General features: G+C 45.8%; 1 protein-coding gene across 1 annotated transcript in view; it reads right to left on the bottom strand.

Annotated features, from left to right (window-relative positions):
- The window catches only part of APCDD1 (APC down-regulated 1), a 33,932-nt gene extending 13,043 nt beyond the window's left edge, over positions 1 to 20,889 (bottom strand). Inside the window, exons 1-3 of the mRNA XM_030810767.1 lie at positions 20,493 to 20,889; positions 7,083 to 7,266; positions 3,671 to 4,202 (exon numbers count right to left, since the gene is read on the bottom strand). Coding sequence (XP_030666627.1) covers positions 3,671 to 4,202; positions 7,083 to 7,266; positions 20,493 to 20,550 — 774 coding nt within the window. The 5' untranslated portion in view covers positions 20,551 to 20,889. The remainder of the gene's footprint in view (positions 1 to 3,670; positions 4,203 to 7,082; positions 7,267 to 20,492) is intronic.
- Positions 20,890 to 22,504: the final 1,615 nt, after the last annotated feature.

Raw genomic sequence — 22,504 nt, 5'->3', positions numbered from 1 at the left:
TCCCAGCTGGGCTGCCACCTGTATCTGTGGCCACAGCATTCCTCTGGGTCTGGGAGTGTTTGCTGGCTTTTTTTTTTTTTTAATCTAAATTTTCCGTGATGACTGTGCTTAGGTAATAGAAGATCACAGCACAAAATGCAACAGGTACTGAAAGTGACGTCTCTGTCCGACCATCCCAGATAGACAGCTCTGTCACTTCCTCTGAGGCGGTCACTAATTTCCTCCATAAATATCTGATTCCTTTGCAAAGAGTCCCTCTTCTCCTTTCATTATTAGTTTTATGCACATGGTATCATATTATTCATGCTATTTTGTAACTTCCTTTTTTCCTACTTAACAATGTGTCTCGTGTAGTATCTAAGGTCCTAAAGCTCTTTCCACCTTAATTTTCTGTCATCAAGGAATCAGGCCTGGGATTTAAAGAGTCTACTTCTTAAGAATCTGGGTAAATGTTCCCACAACTGCCTTAGCAGAGCAGGGAGGAGAAAATGGGAGGAAGTGTTTTATGGCTAGGCATCATGAAACACTTCGATGTTCCCTGGTCAGTCGACATTGTCATTTTCATTCCTCTCTGAGCCATTGGCCCAGAAGGGCGGCTTACTCTAGGTTAAGAGAGATGGAGCTTTGCATTCAGGCCCTATCCTGATGCCCACAGGATTCTGCACATTAACCCTATTGATTCTTATATTTTTGCCATTTTACAGAAAAGGAAAACGAAGCCTCCAGTAGGTCAGATGCCACACGGCTCATGACAGCAGAACTGGCTGCCAGGATTGGCTACCGTTTCTGAAGTCCACATACTTGCCAATTTGTCCAAAAGGTGTTAAATTCTAAAAAGGTGAGCTTTACAATTGCTGTCTTTAATTGCCATGCCAATATTTAATAATTTTCACTTGCGGGGCATTTTCCCTCCAGGAGCCACAGACAGGTCTGCTGAGGGACACTGACGGGAATGAAGTGTCCCCTCCTGGAGTACCACTGGGTGCCAGTCTTAACAATGCTGACTGGGCTTTCAGACTCCATCTGCGGAGCCACACCCAGGAGTGCAACGGCGTAGAGAGGCAGGTAAGAAAATAAACGTGGTGATGGTTAATTTTTCCCCCAGTACCAAAAAGAGCAAAAGAGATCAGAGCCCATGCAGGCGCATGAAGGTGAGGAAAAGGAATCATAACCTGAGTGGGTGCAAAGGACTAGTCCAAGGTCAGGTTCGGAGCCCACAGCCCGGCCCACGCCGGCCCAGCAAGTTCCCTGGCCGCACCTGCCTCCTCACTCCCACCTCGCACTCAAGGCTCCCCATGCTTTTTGGTGTTTTGCGGCTTCTTGGTGTCTTCTGCTAGAAGGTGGGCAGGCTCTTCCTATTCAGCAGACCTTCACAAAGGCCCCGAGGGAACGGCGGGTTGCGGGGATGCTCCTGGCTAACCCCAGGTTTCTGGATTATCTGTAGGCCATTTTTATTCATGACATTCACACCTTCCTCCCGTTACCTGAGGTCATTTGAAAGATGGCGGCCGGGCGGACGGTGGCTCACGCCTGTAATCCCAGCACTTTGGGAGGCCGAGGCGGGCGGATCACTTGAGGTCGGGAGTTGGAGACCATCCTGGCCAACATGGTGAAACCCCGTCTCTACTAAAAATACAAAAATTAGCCGGGCGTGGTGGTGGGCGCCTGTAGTTCCAGCTACTTGGGAGGCTGAGGCAGGAGAATCGCTTGAACCCAGGAGGCGGGGCTTGCAGTGAGCCGAGATGGTGCCACTGCACTCTAGCCTGGGCGACAAGAGCAACACTCCGTCAAAAAAAAAAGAAAAAATCCCAGCAAGGTGGCTAGACTATACTCAGAGAGAGCCAAAGGTAGGTATGAAGCCCCTTCTCCTGCTACTATCTCAAACCAAGTGGACCTGGCCAGTATAACACAAGAGAAATGCTATGCGGCGACGATGTCCAGTGCTGCCTTTGGGCAGTGCTGCCAACCAGAAAGGTCCCAAAGTATAATTCGAAGCCCGTTATTCCTACCCATTTTCCCAAGACACCCACTCAAGCCTGACCCAGAAAGCACACCCCAGTCCAGGTATCACCCTATGAGCCGATTCTTCTGATACCTGCCCTGGGGAATCAACATGTTGAAGGGCAGAGTTTTGGTCTCCTTTCCCTGTGTTCCATTCTAGGAAAACCTCTGGGGCCCCCTGACAGCGGCAGCAATGGAGCGGGCATCAGAGGCTGCCCTCCCTCTCTGCCCTAACTCACGTTGGCTTCTGCAGTGCATTTGAAACTTACAAGGCAGAATGAAATTAGCCTGGCTCCTGATCTGTGTTGGAACAAACCCCCAAGGGCATCCTGAGCCGGCGGGAATGCTGGGCCTGAGCACATGGGCTGAGCACAGGGCTTCATCTCACACGCGGGGACACAGCCATGAAAAGATTCATCCAGAGGAAGCAGCCTCCACCAAGTGGGCTTTCTCAGCAGCTATTTCATAATTATAATAAGAGCCACTTGCATTGCACAAGCTCACAATAACATAGATTTAAAAAAGATAACACAGGGCAGTCTTTGGCAGAGGAAGTGCCCTGTGATACCTCTATTGGTTATGAGTGGTCTTGGAGGACTAAGAAGAAAAAAGATTTTTTAAAAATGAAGAAACCACCAAACAAAAGTTAAGCAGGGCTCCACAGTTACAGAGCCACTGGGCTAGAGAGTGTTCCACGAAGTCAATGGGGATGGCCCGGGGAGATAATTCACAGAGACCTGCCCACCACCCACCCGCAGCAGGCCCGGGTCTGAACGTTCACACTGCGCACTGGGCAGAAGCCCACTCCCCTCCTGCCTGGGACTTCACAGGCTCTGCGGGGAGATGGTGGAGGCGATCAAGTTACACATGGACATGTACTCTAATCTTGCGGGAAGGAAATGCCTTGTGAATTCCAAATATAATTACTAGAATATCATTCAAGGAAAAGACATTATAAGGTTTAATTGTTTCCTGCCCTCCTTAGTCCCCTCTCCTGATTATGGTGACTTTACATTTTCCTTAGTGAAATGAAAAGAACGTGGGGTATGGAGGAAGGACCTTTGGACTCATGGTCCAGCAGGAAAACTCAGTAGCCGCATGGCCTGGGCAGGAGCCATAACCCCTGGGACCTCAGCAGGCTATTCTGCCTAAGAGTGTCGGAACTCACCAGGGTGACTCTGGTGGACAGTCTCCGTGGAGTCTAACACCCCACAGAAATCCCACTGTCACCTCCCCTTTCTGTCCCTCCCCGCCTCCTCCAGGGCCCGGGTAGCTGCTATTGTTTAGTATCTTTTCCAGGTGTGGATATGACATTGCCTTCACACTGTCCTCTTGGAATCACTGAAGAGATTCCTGGGATGGGAGAGCTGAAAGGAGCCTTAGGAATTTTCTAGAACCATCATCCCATGCCACCAGCCACTTCAGTAGGATAACCGAGCTTCTAAGTCACAGAGCAAGTTGGTGGCAGACCCAGGTCTCCTGACTGGCTACAGCCCCCCAGGCCCAGCCTTCCCCATCTCCTCCCACCTCGCAGCAGCCCCACCTTGGCCTGCCCTGCCATGATGCTGAATTCCTCCTTTCAAGGGTGCCCTAGGGCCCCCATGGCAAGCCTTTAAGAAGGATCACCCACTTTACTCAATAAAGAGGAGAACACAGAGCTCTGAGGTACCTTGGCATTCTGCAGAGGGGGCTGGTAACTGGATGGCCGGTAGAACATCCTCTGGGTGGCATCAGTGTGAATGTCACCAAGGAAGAGCTCCTCGACCAGGTGGTCGAGGTTGTGGTGAAGGTACTGCTTCTCCACCCGGATGAGCTGAAGCTCATGCATGGCAAAGTTCACGGCCTTGGTGCACTCACAGCCATTCTCCTCTCGCCAGAGGTCATAGGCCACGTCCCGCACCCAGGGACCCCCGTCTGCGAGGAACCCCGGGCACGTGCGGTTCACCTGCTGGCCGAGCTTCTCGGCCACCGCCTCTGTGTGGCAGATCACCTGGACGTTGTGCAGCTGGTAGTCGGCTTCTGTGCCCCCTCGGATGATCCAGGAGGCCTGGCGGAGGCGGATCTTGCCCCGGATGATGAGAGTATAAGTGGGATTTGTGCACCGGTTGCTGCCATAATAAAACTGGTAGGCCTTGAAGGTGTTATTGTGGTAGAATCTGTAGGACCTGGTGATGAACTCTGGGCCTGACCTTACTTCACAGCTGGGAAAGAAAAGGGGAAGAAAAGACCTTTGTAAGCCTGAAGGTATGGGAAAGAGATTCATTATAGTATTACGAAATTACAGAAATAATAATAAAGTGCTGACGATGGGCCAGACACTGTTGTCAGCCCTTTATAGATACCAACTCATTGACTCCTCACAACAACCTAGGAGTTAGGTATTATCATCACCCATGTTTTACAGTTGGGGAGACTGAGGTTAGGGAACATGCCCAAGAGCACATGACCAGCAAGTATCAGAGCCAGTCCATGAATCCAGGCAGCCTGGCTGTGACGCTGTGCTCCTAAATCACTCTGCCTCAGCCAGCCTTCCACTCGCTTCACGAGCAGGCCAGGAGGGCAAACACCTGCTGCCCTATGCAGGCATTTCTTTCTGGATAAGGAGGATGAGTGCTGTGCTGGCCTATAAAAGAAGTTCCCTTACGCTAGTTCAAAAACGGTCGACTTCCTGAACAATTTTATTTTATGGACCTTGTCTACAGTAGGCAGGTGCAAAATGTCTGTCATCCTGAGACAGAATCTAGTCACCTAGCATCTTCTTGTCCATTCAAAATTAATTTTCTCTCTAGTAGAAAAGTAAAGGGGCAATTAACTAAAAGCAAAACTGGCACAACAGAAATAAGGGTTCCTTTTGTTTATGATGGTTGCCAGTGTGGCCTTAGATGAATGTTAGATTCCTGAGCCAGAAGCACTAAGACAGAATCTACAGAGCATAACAGCAGTGGGATGGAATTGAGGGATTTCACAAAAGGCTCTGTCAGCCATTCATATATACTAGCTGAGGCTGCAACGGGGGTACGGGCAGGTACTTAAAGCCCTGGCCAAATAACCTGGCCTTAACCTTTTGTTAGCTCCTAGTCTCAGTTACGCCATGACTTTCAGCTCATCAGTTCTGGCCTTCCCACTCTGCTCTCATCTATGATGCTAACACAGATTCTGTTTGAACTGACGAAGCACTGCTAAATCAAGCAATCTGGCTAAAATGCCAAACACAAGTGGTTTTCAAAATTGCTAACATTTTAATTTGTTCATTGATGGATTGGTGAAAGATAAGCATTATTTAGACAGGGGTACCATTGCTATGTAAAGTTTGACAACTGATGTCGAGTAACATCCTATGGACATAAAGCACTCAACAGCCCAGATACCTGGGCTATCTGTAATCTTAGAAAAAGGAGAGAGCAAACACCCCAGATTTCTCCCACAAGGAAAGAGTTTAGTGTAAGCAGTGATTCATGTTAGATGAGGTTTCGAAAAGAAGATCCCTTATGTTTAATTTCTTAATCTAAGCATCAACAGTCTGTTGATTCTGCCTGCCACATACAGTGGATCTCAGGCCCACTCACCTCTCAATTGCTCCTGCAGCTCCTCTTACCTAAGCCTCTGTCCTCTCTAACCAGAACGGTTGCAAAGGTCTTTTAACTGGTCACCCCCAAATCATTTTTTCTCCCATCCATTTGCCAAACAGCAGCCAGAATGCTCTTTCAAAAAGCTGAATCATGTTTTAAGCATGGCCCCTGCTGAAAGCTCTTCAGTGACTTTTCAGTTCTCTTAGGTTACAAAATCTGGTCTGCAAGATGCCTTAGAGCTGGCCTACCCTCCCCAGCAGCCTCATCTGAGGCTGTCTGCCCTGGTTTACTGCATCCCAGCCACAGGGCTCTCAGCCAGCCGGTCCTCCAATCTAGTCAGCCTCTTGCTCACTCTGCATCTAGCCTGGCCTCTGGTTCTTTACATACAAAGCTCTTCCCACAGTCTTTGCACAGCCAACAATGTCTCAGCTCAAGGGTCCCCTTCCTTGGTAGGCTTTCTGAACTCCACCCTGATTTTAAAATGGGGCCCCCTGGTATTCTCTTTTAGCACCTGTTGCAGCCCCCATCCCTCCACTTTCATAGTACTTCTTGTGTATTTACTTATAAAACCCTTGAAGATAGGGACCAGGTCTGTTTTGTTCACTGCTATATAAACAAAACTTAAAATAGTGTTTGGCATATGGTAGGCACTCAATAAATATTTGTTGAATAAAATGATAAATATTTTAAAAGTATGTAACATGAAGGTTGTTTATGCAAATTGCTTATCGTGGTTATTTTGAGAGACCTCATTTTTATGAAATAAAATTCTGGGTCTTCATCATCTTATACAATTTCTTTTTTTCTCTTCTCTATATTCATCTGATCCCTCCCCAAGGAACTTGGAGGCTGCTATCCATATCCCAGGAACAGCGCACAGGGAGAAGTGATCAGATCCCAGAGTTAGTCTTGTTAATTCTCAGCAATTTAATGGGTAGAAAAAAAAATCGCAGATCTGCCTCTAGGCTATTTTTAAAAGCTCTAATGGAAGATAAGCCAGAGCTCAAACTGGGATAAATCTCAGCTTCATGGCATGGAAAAGAATCCAAGAACTGCACCCTGGCTAGTAGAGGTAGCTTTTAACTTACTCTTAGAACCCTGAAGCCATATATTAAATTACCAGAATATGGCTCGAATATTTAGACCATCCGGAGCTTGCAAGTCATGTTTCAGGGCTGGTGAAACACAGACTCTTAATTTCACTTGCTAATGGTTTCTTTTTGTACACAAGTGGTCCCATAGAGTTCAGTAAACAAGGATCTATTCACTCACACTGTGTGGTTAACAGGAGTACAATATAATCTCTGCTTTAGCATAAGATTTCTACAGTACTTAGCTCTTTTTCTTAACCAACCATAATTTCAAAGAGTGGTTTGGTTCTTCATTAGAACTTAGACAACACCTAAATCATTGTAAATGATATAAAGTCTCTATGCATCTGAGAACCCATAAGAAGGGTCTTCCATAGTGGTGTGCTCTCTGGCCTTTCCCAGACCCCACCTGTCCTCTTACCCTGTGGAGACCCAGTGGCCCTCGATTGTAGGTGGCATCTGCACTGTGATCCTTGCACCATTGTGGAGATGTCTGAGCATGTGATGGCACTGTGACTCCTTAAAAGCCCTCCAGGCACTTTTCTCTAAGGACCTAGGATGAGACCTGCTGTCTGGATGAAGGAGGGCAGAACCCTCTCCCAGCCCTGAAAAATAAAAGTGGAAAGTTAGCCAAAAGAAGAAGTAGCAGCAGACATGGATCAGGCCAACCAACCACCTCTGCAGCAGACAGTGGCTGAAGGTGGGAAATGATTGTTTATTCTACAAGGTGTCATCACAGTGCACGCTCTCATATAGGATGCACATTCCAAAGTGGCAAGTGTCATTGTAGATCAATTCCCTGGTGAGAAAACTGAGGTCCTTGGAGATCACCAACATAACTCGATTGAGGTCACTTAGCTAGTTCCTGGCAAAGCCAGAGATCAAATCCATGCATCTATGAAGCGACAGTGAAGGTTGTGCATCTAAGGAGTGTGTGCAGGGTGGCCAAGGGAATGTGACTGGCACTGTAGGAGAGAGATATGAACATGTTCTGGAGTCACCAAAGTGGAGGAGGTGGGGAGAGGTGAAAGAGGTGTCATCAATAAGGGTGAATTTACACAATGACAGATTTAGGTGAGGAAAGGAAAGAGCAAGGAGACCAGCCTCAATGAAACTGCAGCCTGGGCATTGATGGAAGGAGAAGGCCCAGGGGACTAGGAAGATTCCCAGCTGGGATCTGCTTGCTGGCTTGGCTCCACCTGCTTACACCAAGCCATGCGTCTTCTGGTTCTCTGTCTTCAAGTGGATGCCCTCTACAGGGCTGCTCACCACAGGGTGTGAGCCTTGCACCCTCCTACAATAGGGACGTGGTGTGACATTTCCCCCCAGTTATCTTCCAAGTCCAGCCCCTCACCCTTACAAGGCCAGAAACAAGCTAAACATACAATACAGGGCTTTAAATTAAGAATAATGGCAAGAAGATTACATATGTTTATTTCCCAGGGGTAAAGACATACTAGCAGTAAGCTTATCTTCAGAACGAGTCATGCAGGTTGGCCACAATCTACCCATGCAAAACTACCACCAGCCTAATGTTCAGAATAAAGCAATTAAAACTGGTGGAATTACTCTCTGAAAGCCACGGTCTCCTATGATATTCACTCCTGAAGTGATTAACAAATCAACAGGCATTTATGGCGGACCTACTACGTATTTAGCCCTGTGTTAGCAGAAAAGACACTAGTTAGACAACTGTACAAACTTTTTAAAAATACACAAAATAAATAAAATGTACCTGTTAGAATGCTACTGGTGAGGAAGCAATTATATTTTTTAATCAACACATAAATAGCTTCATAGAGAAGGCACGGTTTCTGAGAGATGATTTGAAAATGAGAAGTTAGATTCAGAATATAGTCACTTACAGCAACATGATGAAAATCTACCTGGATAAACTGAGACCTGCAGGATGATAACTTCAGATATCTGTTAAACATTCAGATATTTACCATCATGTGGACAAAACATTCAAAAGACTGAACTAGTTTTTGATGGAAAGTCTTGGTGTTGAGAAGACAGAATTTTCCGTATCTGAACTCCCAGATTTTCCCTCTAAAGTAGAATTCTGGCTTTGAGATGGAAAGGCAGCTTCTGATCGTTCTTACAGATTTTACATGCAATGAATGTCAGTGAGACAAATATACCTCAGGGTATTACTCAAGTAAATGAAAATTGCGAAAAGAGATTCTAGACAAAAGAGGACAGTGCCATGTTCAAGTTAAAGGCAACCTCACTCAGCCCTGTTTAGCCAAGTCCCCTGATTCTGGTCTGAGCTAGAATGGGGCAAACTCTAAACATGAGAACTCTGCCTAGTGTTGTTGTTATTCATGGTCATGGTTATTAAGCCAGGGCTTCCTTTCCTGAGTCCTCGAGTTCCATTGAGGGAAGCGGTCTCCACTAGAGTGGTACTCCTGGGCATTCCCTCCCCGTCCCTCATTCTGCCCTCCCCTGGTGAAGCCACAAGTTATGGAAGTGGAAGCAAGCGTGCTTGATTCAGTCATTTTTCTCTTTTCAAAACCAGCCTATTTACAAAGCACATGCATTTTGATCAGTTCCATCAGGGGTGAGGACCATGCCCCTTTAGTTGTTCAGCTGTGGCACTGGGCCAGATGGGAAGTCTGAAACATTTGGGGGGAACTATGAGCACTCCTATCATGAGCACCCATCTACACTGTGTCTTTTGATTAAGTATTTATCACTATGCTAACATTTTAATCCCCAAGTGCCTCACCCTCATGTTGAAAGCTCCCTTAGTTCTGAACCAGAGTAGGGGAGAGGGGACTACTTACTTGACCTCTGCCAGCCTCAACAGTTGTAGTTATCTTGATAACTGTCAACATTTCCTCAGTGTCCCTGCTAGGCAGTCAAGGAATGAAACCGAGTATAACCTGCTGTCTGGTGGGTCAACAGTACGATCGATTTTGATGTGGCTAACTGAAAATAGATTTTAGCTAAAGTTACAAGGTATTGGGAGTTGGGGAAGATTCTGCTTTAAATATGCTACCAAGCATTCAGTAAAGAAGCCATCATCTCACTATCAACCAAGCTGTCTTCTAAAACTTGATTTGTAAACTCTACACCCTGCAAGTGTTTTCCCATGAAGATAATAAAAGCCAGGAGTGTAGTGGATGTGTACTAAAATCTCTATAGCTCAGCTGCTTGAGTCTGAAACTAGATCTGCCACTTGAAGGATTGCATTGAATTCAAGACATCAAGGAGTGTTAACATGTATCATTATTTTATTATCAGTGACAAAACATGCACATTTAAACAATGACATGATGCCTTAACAACAGTCACAGATACCCTTAACAACAGAGATACCCGTGAATCATTTGCAGCAGCCTCTGATGGCACTGACATTTCTGTATCTAGTCAAAGACATTTGGCAATTTCTCTTGCATTTGGTGGCACTGCTGCATGTGTGACAGGTAATCTGTTTGCTCTGCACGTATCTCAGTAACAAAACAAAAACAATGCCTCATACTTTTTGGGCATTCTCCTTTCCAAGTAGTTGATTGATGCTGTGTGAGAAAATATGGAGTTGCAGTTATTCTTCCAGCAATAAATATTTGCTTCACTAATGTCAAATTAACACTCTACTGCTCTATTAAAAGATCTGTCTGATTTTCACTGATTTTTCTTTTCAGTGCTGAGAGTGTAATTTATGAGTGAGGGAGGAAAAAAACCAAGCTTGCTGACTCAGATGTGTAGTCTCTTGATGTTCAAAACCAGCCTATTTGCAATGAATCTCCAGATGAGTCCCAAGGATGGACATAAAGGAGGTGATGTGGGGACAGTATGAGCATCTGTGTTCTGGTTCACACAGGCAAAGGGAACGTCACCCCTCATGGCTACTGCCTGGAGGCCAACGGAGACTGGGGCCCCCACTGACTATGAGATGCACACCGCCTGCAGAGATCTTAAAGTACGAAAAAGGTGGGTATCTTGCAGTCAATAAAACACGGTATTAGCGCAGTGACCTTAAACAAATCACTTAACTCTCCAAGCCTCTGTCTAGTCATCAGTGATGAAGGGATAAAAACATCACCCACTTCTTAAGGTTGGTTTCAGTTTAGCACCCTGCCTTTCATTCCATGTTGGTTGGTATTATTTCAAATAATGATAAGGCTCTTAGACCACCCTCAAAAAGTCCCCTCTAACTAACAGAACAGTTAAAATCATGGTAAAGTCACATGGAGGAGCCAGGCTCACTCTGAGCTCTGAGGAGGACAAAGTATAAGGACATAGGGCCTCTAGGCAAAGTTAAATGATGACCCTCAATGTAGAAGACAGTGAGGCCCAAAGTGCCAAGCTCTGCAGTTGCTGCTAAGTTCTACCCAGTTTAACAAATACCTATCAAGGAGGCTGGGCACAGTGGCTCATGCCTGTAATCCCAACACTCTGGGAGCCTGAGGTGGAAGGATGGCTTGATGCTAGGAGTTTGAGACCAGCATGGGCAACATAACAAGACCCCAACTCTACAGGAAAATAAAAATAGCCAGGCATAGTGGCACATGCTTGTTGTCCTAACTACTCAGGAGGCTGAGGCGGGAGGATCACATGAGCCCACAAGTTCAAGGCTGCAGTGAGCTATGATCGCGCCACTGCACTCCAGCCTGGGTGACACAGTGAGACCCTGTCTCTAAAATAAACAAATAAAACATACCTATTAACTTTTATTTGCTATACTTTAGGAACCAGAAGCATAAAGACTAACAAAGATGTTTTGTATGTGTGGTTTTTTTTTTTTTACTTTGAAGCTTTTAAGGTCTCACTGGCCTGGATGTCAAAGAACAAGGGTCAAAATGATGAAGGAGGTTCTGGGAAGGAAGTTAGGGAGTTCAAAGAGAGAGAGGGAGTGGTGGTTAGCATTTGTATGGGCCATTCATAAGACTAGAGTCACACGGGAAAGGAGGCCTACAGTTACATTTTTAACCAGTGATGGAAGAAATAAAATCTGAGAACCTCCAATACGCAAATCACTGGAAAGTGGGAAAAAAAAGATATTAAATAGCCCAGGGTTTCTAAAGATCAATATCCATTTTGCTATTGCTCACATTGGACAATGAGCACAGCTCAGGAACCCAGAGAGGCTGGCAGTGCAGCCAGGGCACCCATGTGAGCGGCCAGATGGAGAACCCCAAGGCTGGCACAGCTCCCCAAGGACACAGTGATTTCAGGCTCACACTCTAGGGTGATATTCTATTTCTAAGATGGAAAAATGGGGTTGGTATTTATTCCATTTTTATCTTTTCCCTTCAAAGTACCCAACATCTTCATTACTCTTAAGGAGCAAAATTAAATGTGTCAAGTGAAAGAAGTTGCAGTAAGGCAGAAGAAACTGACTCTTAGGGCTTCAGTTCACCACTGCAAGTGGTATCCAGTATTTACTTGGCTCATCTGATGTGGCAAATGTGGATGACTTTCCTGTGAGTACTACTTCTGTTAAATGGCTGGGAATTAAAAAGTCATTTGAAGCACCAATTTCAGCTGCAGCAGAGGCCAAGCATAAAAGTCAGACCGGTAAACCCCAAAGCTTCCTTGTCAAGAATCAGTCATGGTGTGCCCTCCAAGGTCACTCGTCTTAGATTTCTGGTCAGCTAAGGAGCTCCTTTGTTTGTTGCATCACCTGAAGTAAGTCAATTCCAAATTTGGGACCAGAACTAGCGAATCATTCATTCATCCAATCAGTAAGGCTCTGAAGGGCCAGGAACTGTTCTGGACATAGCACCTACAAACATTTCACCCCAGGGAGTCTCAGTTGGGCAAGAAACTGTAGAGTTAGTTGTAGAGGACTCTACACAGAGGGGGCAGGGTCTGAATTCTTCCTTGAGGGTTCATGGAGAGGCATCTCTGTCTTGAATATGGAAGAGAAGTGGTCTAGGTGGAGTGTGCTTGAGCACACTGAAGCATAGGGGGGCAGGAATGAGAGATTCGCATAGGAGGCTCTAAGAGAAGGGGGCACGGGGTGACCTAGGACAAGGGGCAGAGGGAGGCAGGGCCACAGTTGAGAGCACCACACATCTGTTACGCAGAGTGGGGACTTCACTGGAAAGGTGAAGGGGGGGGCCACCAAAAGATTTTCTGCAATGTTGTGATGTGGTAAGAATTTTATTTTGGAAAAATCACTTTTCTGGTTTTTTGGAGGGACATGGGGGACAGATTGGAAGCAGGAAGATCAATGATAAGGCTACTGCAATGGTTCAGTCTTGTATGATTTATTGACTGGATAAATGAGAAAGATAAAAGAAGGGAACAGCTCCCAACAAACTACAGTAAATCTTTTTTGTACTGTTGGAGAGGCACTGACCGTCTTTTGCATCTTGTGGGGGAAAGAATTACCAAAAAGTTATATTAAAAAAGGAAGGAAGGAGGGAAGGAAGGAAGGAAGGGAGGGAGGGAGGGAAGGAGGGTTGGTCACAGGAAGGAAGGAAGGAGGGAGGGAGGGAGGGAAGGAGGGAGGGAGCAAGGGAGAAAGGAAGGAAGGAAGGAAGGAAGACAGGAAGGAAGACAGGAAGGAAGCAAGTAATTTAGCAGTACATCTGCATCTGAAAAGGAACTTTTGTAAAATATATATACAGCCTCCTTTAATACATTTTAAATTGCATAAATCAATCATCCCAGTGTTTAGCAATGCAAAGTTCAAGGACCGCACTAATAATGACTGTTCCTGTGTAAGTACACCTATTATTTATAATAATAAATGTGCTTCTTGCATATAATGCTAAGTTTTTAAGCCCCTCCACTTAATTGGATTTCTTGTGTAATTGGAAGTGTTGGTTAATCACAATATTCGGTTGTTGAAACTTCTGCCATTGTATGTCAAACGCAGTTCGACCTTATGATCTTTCTTTGATGATTCAAGTTCTTGAAAGTGCCTTAAGGCACTACCGTGCCTGTAGAATGGGGCTGTGGATAGAAAGGTATTGGAATGAACACGTAAGGACGCTGTGTAAACTATGGAGTTTTTTCCTCTTATTTTACAGATAAAACAAGAGTTAGAAACCAGATACTATAGGTGAGAGTACACACACAAATAATGTCAACATTTTGATTAGTTGAAGATTCTAGATGTTAATTAAGGGGACTAGGGAATGGAGTTTCCATTCACTACGATTTTGTTGCGAGTGAATCTGCAAAAAAGAGTTATCTGAAAGGATTAAACAAATATTAAGAAAATGGCTGTGAGTTTTTGGTCTTCAAAGTGGTTTTGGGCAAGTCATCTAATATATGCCTTTCTTTTTCCTCCATAAACTAAACATAATGATCATGATGATAATGACTAATGTTTGCATTACACTTGACGGTTCACTTTATGCATATATCACCTCATTTGATCAAATGCTAGCTACTATACGTACAGAGACACTCTTGATTGAGAATGTATAAAGTCAGTCCATGGTACTGTCTAAACTTGAAGCTCTCCAGGGGCTGTTTCCAGTCCAGAGGAATTCTGAATAAGGTTATCCAAATGATTCCACCATAAAATGGTCTCAAACATTGGGGGTCCTGATAAAATTATTATGTCAAAGGGAGTAGTTTCTTCCAAATGAATGTCAGAGAATAAAGTAGATTCTGGAAGGAATGGTTCATCTGTTAGAAACAAATTAAGCCCTGTGTGCTTTAGGACATAATTTTATAGACAACCATGTCCAGAGCACTAAATGAGATCCTGGAGCTCTGGAGGGCTCGGTGGTATGTAAGTGTGTGCACCTGCATGTGTGCACTAGTGATTTACTCCCAAGGAATACATTACCCCATGATAGCAATCCTAAATGACTGCACAATGATTGTAACAACAATCATAATCACAATAGTCTACCAGAGAGTGAAAATTCCCAAAGATATCACAGAGTTACCTAAATGAAAGGAAGCACAGGGTTGACCATTTACATGGAGGTTTATACCCTAAATAAAAGGCCTGTGTGTCAGGTTAACTGTTCACATCCCCTGAATTCACGAGATCATGCACATAGAAAGCAGTCCTTGGCATAGTTTCCAAAGGGAACACACACAGTACTTCTGCTAGAGCCATCCGCAGCAGATCTCATTCCTAAACCCATGGTGCGCTAAGGAAGCACGTCAGTGTACCCGGAAACTAAACAGAGCCTTTGCAGACAGTGAGAGAAGAAAAAGGGTGGGGTGCCTGCTGGACTTTCGCAAGTCAACATTCATTCATTCAACAAATGGTTGAGTGCCTACTATGTGCTCAGGTATCTCTTAGGCTCGAATCATTGCTACATATACAGGAAAAAGTGAAATAGGACAGTATACTCCATGTACAAGTCCCTGATTTTTCAATAAAGTTTTTTTTGCTTGTTTGTTTTTTGTTTTTTTTGAGACAGAGTCTTGCTCTGTCACCTAGGCTAGAGTGCAGTGGCGTGATCTCTGCTCACTGCAACCTCCGCCTCCTGGGTTCAAGTGATTTTCCTGCCTCACCCTCCCGAGAAGCTGGGATTACAGGCATGCGCCACCACACCCAGCTAATTTTTTTGCATTTTTTTTTTTTAGTAGAGGCAGGGTTTTGCCATGTTGGCCAGCCTGGTCTCCAACTCTTGACCTCAGGTGATCTGCCTGCCTTGGCCTCCCAAAGGAGGCCCTTGGCCTGGGATTACAGGTGTGAGCCACCATGCCCGTCCTCAATAAAGTTTTAACAATCTGAATTATCTAGATGAATATATTCCATGGTTTTTCACCTGCCTATCTATATTGACTGAGAAATCAAAAGTTCCGATCTATTTTACACATAATAAAATGTAAAATTATTTGGGAAGGAAACAATAATTTTCAAGCACACTTGGGACTAAACTAATCTTTGATCAGGTTAATCTCTATACATGTACTCTAAGGCTTAAGGGAAAAAACATGAACTTGAAAAAGACTAAGTATAATGTCAAAATATCAACCATGACGGAGAGCTTAAAATGATTCTTTTCTGTTCATTTTGCAAGTTTCTGTACTTTATATAATGTGCCCTGTATACTTTAATAATCAGACTGAGAAAAGTGTTCTCAAGTTAGAATTGTTGTGATACATAAAATGTGACTGATTAGATTAAATGCAGGTAATTACTTAGCCATGAAATTGCCTGCCCAATTAAATAAGCAGTCATTACTGTAAATACGTGCTTTGAAGTGGGTGCTGGTAGATAAACTCCAGCACAGGTTTCCATTTTTTTTGAAATAAAAGCATGTATGTATTGCAGACTGTACTGAATTTTGCCACCATTGTGGTACTTCTACTTATCAAGTTCTTGTTTTTATTTCCATTTTTTTTTGCAGTAAGCTTGCTGCTTTTGCCCATCTTGAAATCTTCATATCTAAAAGTCATCTCTCTTTATGAGAAATATAGTAAGGTCAAGTTTTCAAATTCCTGGCTCCATTTGACTTTAGTTGAAAACAAGTTACTTTTCTGTGCCACTTTATAATGCCATAGTCCTCAGGGTGGACACTGGGGCTGAACCAGATGTTGCAAAGTTTGCATGTTGGATCTGCAGCTGACTAGCCACATCCACCCTCTTCAGCACAGTTGTGGTCTGTGTGTGTGTGTGTGGGTGTGTGCAGGCTTGTGGGATTCCCAGCAGGGAAAATAGTGCAATCAACTGCAGTGTGCCATCCACTCAGCTCTGGGGCTCTACAATCAGTATTTCTTCCCTTCCCTCACCTAGATATTCTTCAAGAATCCTCAAGGAAGGGGGAATGCTCCCTTTCGGCCAGTGGACCTGGCAAGTGGCGGCACTTGGCACATAGTAGGCCCTCATAGATGAACTTACTGAATAAATGGTTAGCTGAATGAATGAAACTGGAAAACCCTTGCAGAACAGAATATCCTTAATAATTTTAGGGTGATACCATATCCTTTCTCCAAGCTTCAGATGTACATACCTATCACATGACTTTCCAGAATAATTTTATTCCCAAATTGGAGAGGACTAAGCAATGGCCTGTGTACACAAAACCAACCCATGAAGAACTCATACGTGGAGGATGGTAGTGGATTTTTTCCTGGTTTTCCCTGCGATCACTTCAACTCCAGGGGAAGAGTCTACTGAAGACATGCCCTGCTGTGTATCTTTCAACTGATGTAGACAATCACTAACACATCATCTTCTATTTCTGGTCTGCAATGTTTTATGCCTCCCTTTGATTGATTATATTGTCATGAAGTCTGTCCCTAAATAGTAGTATGTAATTACACAGACATATCACCCACCTGTATTTAGTTCTTTTCTCATTTAAGGGGAAAAAGAACGAACTTAGCTAGTATAAAATAATGAAATTGGCTTGTCAATCTATTTAACAAGAGGATATTTAACATCTGTCTAAGACCCTTGCCCCTGTTGGGTACAGATGAGTCATGCTTCTTTTCAAGATTTCATTTTCTTTTTATGACTAAGAGAGGCGGAAAAAAGCGCAGGAAAGAATGTTTTCTTGGTCACAAAAACTGTCCTTAGTAAAATAGTTTTTCAAAGATTTCTATTTTACCCTGTATAAACGTTTCCTCACATTATGTCGGTTAAACTCTCATTTGGTAATCTGCAAAGTTTTTAAAAGTCTTGACAGAATAAGCTTTAATGAAAGGAGAGGGCTGAAAGAGCCTTCACCTCTCAGAAAAGTCAACGAATTCTACAAAAGTAAACAGGGTGTGGGAATAGAACATCTTTCCCAACGTCAGCTCCAAAACTCAAAATCAAATGTTTCCATTAGCAAAGAGAATCAGGCACTTCACTGCGGCATTACAGCCACACTTATTCTGGATACCTCATGCTAATCTGTGTTTTGGAGCTGAATGATTTCTAGAATTTGACATCTGAAACTTTTGTGGCTTTTATCTAAGCAAAGAAAACAGTGATAATGGACATCTTCCAGCTGCATACCTTCATGACATTAAATAGGCTTTATTTGGATTAAGTACTGCAATTGTTTTCAGAATTTGAAGAGGAGGAAAGTAAAACTGACATGTATACTTTTATGCCATCAAATTTTGAACTTGGGTCTCGCACCACATTTGCAGTCTTAAATAAACAACAGGCTCAAGTCTTGCCAGAGCCTCATTCACTCACTGATAGGATTTAGGGGTGATTTATAAGTTGCAATGAATTGAAATAGAAGTAGCCACAAAACTGAACAAAGACTGGATGCCAAACATAATGGTTATCTACTGCATCCTCACACAGGATGCACTTCTTGCACTTCTTAACCTGACTTGGTGGTGTAACAAATAATCTCTAAATGATGTGTGAAACTAAATTTATTAAAGTTTGTCACGGGAACATTCAACACCATAGAACAAATGCTTTTATCTACTAAGTTGACCTATAAATAGACAAATGGTATCCTATGGTTAGCAAAATAAAATGCCTATTTATCAGGAAAAAAATCACTAATTCATTAGAAGATTTCAAGAATTGCCTTCAGATTTATAACTTCTATTTAAATATATAATCACACTCCATCTGTTACTACAGAATTCTTAAATGCCTGCAAAGTGCCTATCAGTTGAGTAGGACATATTCAGCAAATCATTCCCTTGGTTAGGTTGAGTAATACCCATTTGCTGTTAAAACTGCTTCAATCAAGTAGATGTCATGGGGGAAAGGGGAAAGGAAGAATATCCCATTCTTTTCTGGTGCTTTACATTATCCTTGCTAATTATGGCAAACCTTTCTTAAATCCTGAGGATTTATAACTTGAACAATGATTTCCTCTGTTTATTTTCTGCACTAGAGTCTGATACTCTCTGCTGGATCTAAGTAGATCTTTGAGCAACATTAGTTTTAATAACTGTGCCATTGCAGATTCATTCTGAAATTGGATAACTTTTTATAGGTTTATCCATGTCATCCAACTCAACTTTGCAAACCTCCCTTTTTATCTTATCTTCATATATACATATGCATATATGTGTACAAACACATGCACACACACATACCAGCACGCACACGGTCTGGCTCCACTGTGCTCCCATTTATAGCTCAGACTGCCCTTCCCAGTTATTTCCTTGCTCCCCAATCCCCCTCCCAACACCATTGGGTCTGGGGAGCCCTCCTCCCCCAGATCCCCGGAGTTATGGAAGATTCCAGACTCAAATTCTCAAACTCAGGAGATTTGGGGCTCCTGTCCTCATTGAGGATATGCTTGGGCTCTTGTTACCTGTCAGCCATTACTACCCCAGCTTGGACTGCTAAATAGAAGTATAATTACAACCCCTACCTCTCAAAAGAGGGAGAACATGTTCAGAGTTACACTAGGTTGCATCTCTGAGGATCACTTTTGTAGTTTAAAAGGCAATGATTTTACCCCAAAAAATGCTGTTCATGCCAAGCTTTTAAGTAATTTTTTTAATTTTAAAATCATTTGACCATACTATCTTTTTTTTTCACAGATATTACAACAATTTAAGGGGGACAATTTTTCCTGTTTCATCTCTCTCTTTTTTCTTGTGTGTGTGGCAGCTGCTGTTTGATCTGTTCATTGGCTCTGATTTGTTTCATGTTTCAGCCAAAGATTAAAACTGCTCTGTAATTCTAAGCAGATGGGCCTAGGATTCCAACCCTATAATTATACCTTCTCTCTTTTTGCCCTCGAACAGCAAGCCTTCCATCCCGACTGTTAAAATTATGGGATCACTGGGGCTCTGAGTACACCTTGGCAACTGGACAGGTCTGGCCCAGCCAGACAAGTTCACAAAGCCTGTGGAGCTATGCGAGCCATCCACCTGGGGCAGGACTACAAACAAAACAGCATCCCGGTGGCTTGTGCGTGAACAGTTCTTCCCTTTCCTTGATCCTCCGGAGGGAAGGTCCTCAGCCTGACTTTCAGTCCTGGCTACCATGCATTCTGAAGCCGGAAACTGCTACAGGTTTGGGGTGGCTGTGGTGGGTGTTGAGGAAGGAGAGCCATGAAGTCATGCTGTTGAAACGTCAGGTGTCTGACCATTAGGGACAGCTTGCTCAGGACATCCACATCAACACGACGTGATCTGCCACGGCCTGTCAGGATTATGAACCCGACGCGCCATAAAACCTGCCTTGTCCACCCCAAAGAAATTCTGTCTTGGTGTTTTCAGTGCAATTTCTGGAACCCGTTGAAAGGGCTGATGTTCTCTAGCTAAAGGTTTACTAGAACCCCTGGGGAAAAGTGGCACAGGTAGCCCAGGAAATGGGACGTCAAGTTGGGGTGCACCTTAGGACACCGGTTATAATGATTCAATCTTGGCTAATAGGAGTCCCTTGTTTCTTAAAATTACACCCCGAGAACGCAACAGTCCACCTAGGAGAAAACCCCACAACCCCGCCTCAATCGCGAGGCAAAGTGCAGGCAGACAACAAACACTAGTTTTCAGAAGGCAGACAGATGTGTCTTTCCCAAATGATCAGTTTCTGTTTCCACTCTCCTAAAAGCTTGGAACACATCAAGAGCCTGCTGCATTCTGGCATTTTGGAAAAAGGCTCGCAGAGCCGGCGATTTCACGGCAGTGTACAGTTGGAAAATCCAGCAGAGTGGACGAAAGTTTCCCTCGGACTGGATGCAACGGATTCTGGACATAAAAGGTGTCTGCGTGGGAGAGCTTCCACCCTTCCAAAAAGAACAGTCACGCAGCAAAGAGCTCCGGGCGCCCTGGGGGAGAGGGGTCCCGAGCCTAGGAAAGTGGGCAGAGCCCCCTCTCCCAGGGCTGAGACGGCAGGCGCGGGGCTCCCCTCGGACCCGCCCCGCCAAGGGGACAGTGTAGACCGTGCCGCGATCCAGACCCGATGCCTCCGCGGGCTCCGCGGCGCCCGGGCTGCCCCCTCCGGCTGGGAGCGCTCGAGTGGCCGTCGGGAACTCACCGTGAAGCAGGAGGGCCGGGAACAGGTATCTGAGGAGGAGGCGGCGCGGCCAGGACATTTCCAGTCCTGCTCTGGGCCCTCCCGCACGCCGAGCTCCGATTTGGTGCTGGGGCAACTGGGCGCGCGCTCTGCCCTCCGCCTCCGGCCGGGACAGGCCGGGGCTTCAGGCGGCTGCGGCGCGCCCCATGCCCGGCGGGCGAGGCGCGGGGCTGCGGGGCGCGCGCTCCCTGGGCGCCGTCGGGCGGCTGTGGGCGCCCCGGCCCGGTCCGCGTCCCGGCCTCTCTGCCGCCCTCCCCGAGTTCTCCGCGCCCGGCCCCGCGTCCCGCCCCGGCCGCCGCGTGCGCCGCTCCGAGCTGCAGTGGCCGCCACCGCCACCGCAGCTGCAGCGTCTCTTCATATTTCCAGCGCGCCGCCGGCGGGGCAGCCTGGCCGCGGCACGGAGGAGGGGCCCGGGAGGGGGCGGTTGGGGGAGGCGACGCCGAGCCACCGCCCCCGGGCAGCCGCCGCCGGGGGGAGCGCGGAGACTTGAAAGGGCGCGTCGGGCAACGCCTCCCCGCCTCCTACTCCGGTCGCCCCTCCTCCCCCCGCTCTCCTCCCGCTTCCCTCCTTCCCCTCTCTCGCCTACCCCTCCTCTTCCAGCTTCCTACCCCTTCCATCCTCCCCTCCTCCTCTCCTCCCTCCAGGCCCCTCTGCCTCCCTCTGGCTCTGCGCACCCCTTTCTCTACTCCCCGCCCCCCATTCCGGGCGCGCTTCCTCCTTGGAGGGGATGGGAGCCTTTGGCCCCGCACCCCGCCCGCAAGGAAAAAGAATGCGCGGGTCACCCTCCGGCCTCCGCCCACGCCACTGGGGAAAGGTGTTCAAAGGGGGTGCGGGCAGCGAGGCTGGAGGCCTCGCGTGGGATCCAAGCAAAGCGGCCTGCTGAGCCGGGGTGTGTGCCAGCGCGCAGCCATGGGAGAGAGGGGAGACCAAAGAGAGAGTCCTGGAGGGTTGCTGGGGGTGAGGATGCCTCAGTGCTGGGCCCCCTCGTGGGTGCGGTGCAGGTCTTCACTACAAATCGCCTACCCCGGCCCAGTGCCTGGCTCCTCTCGGGAACACACAGAACCTTGTCACAGGCCCCAACCTGCGAAGGGCACTGTGTAGGAAGCAGGAGCCCGTTCACTTTTTCCTCCCCTTTCCACGAGGCAAATGACTTGTTGAAACAGGGGAGAAATCTCCGAGAAACGCTCCCTGTCACTCTAAGAACGTGCACTTAGCCCCCTTCGCCGAGTCCTCTTCTCTCCCAGAGCAAATTGAATCACTACAATCAACGCTGATTTTATTTGTGTTCGCGGTCTTGTGGGGGAGGGGGGACTACATGAGTGTTTAAGACCCAAAGGCAGGAAGAGTTTCTCTTGCGGTCCTTCGTTCTCCAATGCGGGTACAAGGCAGTGGCCATCTGATTTACCTGGAAGGTCCCTCCTCTGCCAAGGGCCTGCTTGAGCCCTACCCCTCTCCCAGCATTTTTCCCTCTCCTAAGGTAAATGTCACCTCTTCTCCACACTAGGATAAAGAGCAGACAGGAGACCCAGTGGAGTCTGGAGAACATTTCTTGACGCAACTCTGTTAGTGTTTTTCATTTAAAAAAAAAAAAAAAATTAAAATAAATGCCTGATTTCCCAAGAGAATTCTCTGCCCCTTTGAACAATGCAATAATTCAACTCCTTATGTGTTAGACTTTCAAAACTAGTTGGATCTTAGCAACGGTATAATAGTAAAATAGATGAGAATACATTTGACAGTTGCCACTTTTTTTTTTTTAACCTGAGAAATCCATGGGTGTTTTGATGTGATAGTGCTGACGCTGTCTGATGTGCCTTAATTTTTATCACCATCATTATCATCTTTCCATCATTAATATAGAGGATCATAAAATGTACCAGCTGCTCAGCTCACAAGGATGTTGTGAAGATTAATGTGCTACTGTTTGCAAATCTTGAGGATGAAAGAATACCTGTGTGGGCAAAAAGAAGATC

This window comes from Nomascus leucogenys, chromosome 4 (assembly GCF_006542625.1).
Source record: "Nomascus leucogenys isolate Asia chromosome 4, Asia_NLE_v1, whole genome shotgun sequence".
NCBI lineage: Eukaryota > Metazoa > Chordata > Mammalia > Primates > Hylobatidae > Nomascus > Nomascus leucogenys.
Note: the sequence above shows the minus strand (reverse complement) of the source record. Positions and strands in the feature narration are given on the sequence as shown.